This window comes from Monopterus albus, unplaced genomic scaffold (genome assembly GCF_001952655.1).
Source record: "Monopterus albus unplaced genomic scaffold, M_albus_1.0 scaffold329.1, whole genome shotgun sequence".
Classification (NCBI taxonomy): Eukaryota; Metazoa; Chordata; class Actinopteri; order Synbranchiformes; family Synbranchidae; genus Monopterus; species Monopterus albus.
Window position 1 is genome coordinate 777064 of NW_018128209.1, and position 2638 is coordinate 779701.

The 2638-nt window shown below is 43.0% G+C and overlaps 1 protein-coding gene across 1 annotated transcript; it reads right to left on the reverse strand.

The window, feature by feature from the left end:
• Window positions 1–279: 279 nt before the first annotated feature.
• On the reverse strand, window positions 280–930 carry LOC109974373 (sepiapterin reductase-like). Its single transcript, XM_020624538.1, has one exon. It carries the CDS (start codon window positions 850–852, stop codon window positions 295–297), a length of 558 nt encoding a protein of 185 aa, XP_020480194.1. The 5' UTR covers window positions 853–930; the 3' UTR covers window positions 280–294.
• Window positions 931–2638: the final 1708 nt, after the last annotated feature.

The window sequence follows — 2638 nt, forward strand, 5'->3', positions numbered from 1 at the left end:
ATACCAAATATTGTGTCAAAGGTGTGGTACAAATACTTTCCCCTGAAGTGTATTGAAGGAGATGTAAAACATGAAATGGAAATACGCACGTAAAGTACACAAGCACTTTATGCCATTATTTAAATAGGCTGCTACGTTAGTGTAGCTGAGTAAATGTAGTTCGTTAGATTACATACAGTAGGCTACGTCCTACAGCCTTAAAAAGAGAAGGAACCAATAAATATAGCTGATCTGCCACTGAGCAATGAAAACCAGATGGTTCACTGAGCCTGGAACAGTATCTCAGTTGTTTGCTCACGTCGTACCTGCGTTGTTGATCAGTATAATGTGATCTATATCCTCGGAAAAAGCCTCTTTAGACTTTCTGACGACGCTTTCCAGTCCTTCCATCTGAGCCAGATCGGCCACCACAAGCTCAGCCAGCAGACTCGCTTTGCTTGTCTCCGACTCGGACAGCTCTGCTTGCAGAGTCCGCAGCTCGTCACCGGAGCGAGCCACCAGGACGAGGACTGACCGGGGTTTCAGCAGCCGAGGCATCTCCCTCACTAAAGCCCGGCCAAAACCTCTGGAAGCCCCGGTGATTATGCACATCACCCGCCCCAGGTCTCTACACTCGGTGGATGACATAGTGCTAATCACTAAAAACCCAGGACAATGGGAAGAGAAGATGATGCTACGATGGAGGATCCCGAGCAAACTGACCGTTTGTCTTAATGAATTCTGCTGATTGCCTGTCAAACCAGGAGGGGGGCCCGAGCTCCAAATGCAGCTATAGCTATTTGCTGCGCCCACTCTGTGAATGGGCGCGCCCATAGCCACTGGGCGCAAAATTTTGAATGTTGGTTTGTGCATTGTAGCATGTAAAAATTACAGACCTGTTCCTTTACTTAGCTTTTGTGACAAGTGAGCATCGAGCCAGGTCTTTAAGGTAGGCTACACTGTTCTTTTATTCTGTGTTTTCATTATGTATTAAAATAGTATATTTGACGAAGGTTAGACGCGCTAACGTTGTCACTGTATTGTACTTTGTGACAGAAGGTCGCTCATTGAAATAACCGACATTATAAATACGGTGTGCTATCATTACAGTCTGTGTTTACATTGTGAGCGCGACATGATCAGTGTTGTTTATCGCTGTTTCTTAGGTACATGGCTAATAATACTGGGTCTGTCTATAACAAACGCTATAATAATGAGTGATCCCTGTGTGAGCCAAAAAAATAGCAGTAGGGCCTATTGCTTCCTGACGCAACCCTGATTCGAACCCGGGCCGCAGCGGCGAGAGTGCTGCGCCTTAACCACTAGCCTACCAGGGACGGCTCTTATACATGCTTTATGTGAAGTTTCCAAATTATGTTATAATCTGTTATGACACCAAGAAATTTAATTTCATTATGTTATTCTTTATGAAAGTAATTATTTTAGCATACATTAATCACACTCTCAACATGTTTTATCTAATCAGCTTTTAATAGATCAGATCAATCAGTTAATTTAGATTGACGAATTGTTTCCTAATTTAATGTGGGAGGAAACCGGAGCACCTTGGAGGAAATCCACAACACCATAGTAGGCAGATTGCAAACTCACGGTGTCTTTGTCTTTTACTGTAGCTGTGAGCTCTCAATAGTAATGCTGAGAAGCTTGTTATTACCATGGATGTCATAAGGAATGCGTTATCTCTTGTCATACTGTACACTTATGTGGCAAAAGTCCCGGAAGTGCAAAGAGTCCCACCACTCAATGATTTCCTTTTGACTACTTTAGCGACATCGGATACATTTCCACGCATTAGTAAAGAACCTGCGAATGGCGCTGTGTTTCTTTGGTGGGTTAGGGTTAAGTAAGTGATTTTTTATAGTCAAGGCGATGTAATCTTCACTTACTGTTGTATCCGAATACAGTTGAAACTGCACCCTATCTGCACTGCCAAAATGTTTGCACAGGTCTTTGTACACCTTTTTGTCCAGGTCCTTCAATAATTTTAAATTACAGTCTAAATCTTCAGACTTCAAGAGATCACAGGTTCTATCACGCACTCGCTTCATGGAGTTATGTGGTGGATTAACTAATAATTTGCATTTCACGATAAGCCTGGAATACACAGAGGACACAGCTGCCTCCACGTAACGTTCTCTCACCCTTTTCATCTGCTCAGCGCTGATACTTGCCTGTAGGGGAGACAGACAACCTTGTCCCCTTTCCTTGTCTCCAGCAGCGAAGCTTGCATAACTACGTAGGCCCATGTTTGTCCTTTTCACCTGCTCAGCGTTGACGCTCACCGCTTCACTTGGGGAAGACAGATGATCTTTTAATGTAGCTTCTTGGCCGCTGTCTGTCCTTTCCTCCCCTTCAGCAGTGATGCTCACTGCTTCACTTGGGGAAGACAGATGATCTTTTAATGTAGCTTCTTGGGCAATGTATATCGTTTTCACCTCTTCAGCAGTGACGCTTGCCCATTGAAGAAAAAGACAAATCAATTATATAAAACCACAATACATTAAAATCATCATAGTTTTGTCAATATGAAGTCAGGACAATCTCTGGTGCCTCTCTTTGTACACAGACCTCACAGTTTGCCTCACATTTCATTTTTGTGTTTATTGTTCCCAAATAATTGTATATTTGTACACATTCT

Bases quoted from the DNA above. Each gene is read 5' to 3' on its own strand.
- LOC109974373 (XM_020624538.1), bottom strand. From the start codon at position 852: ATGCACAAACCAACATTCAAAATTTTGCGCCCAGTGGCTATGGGCGCG.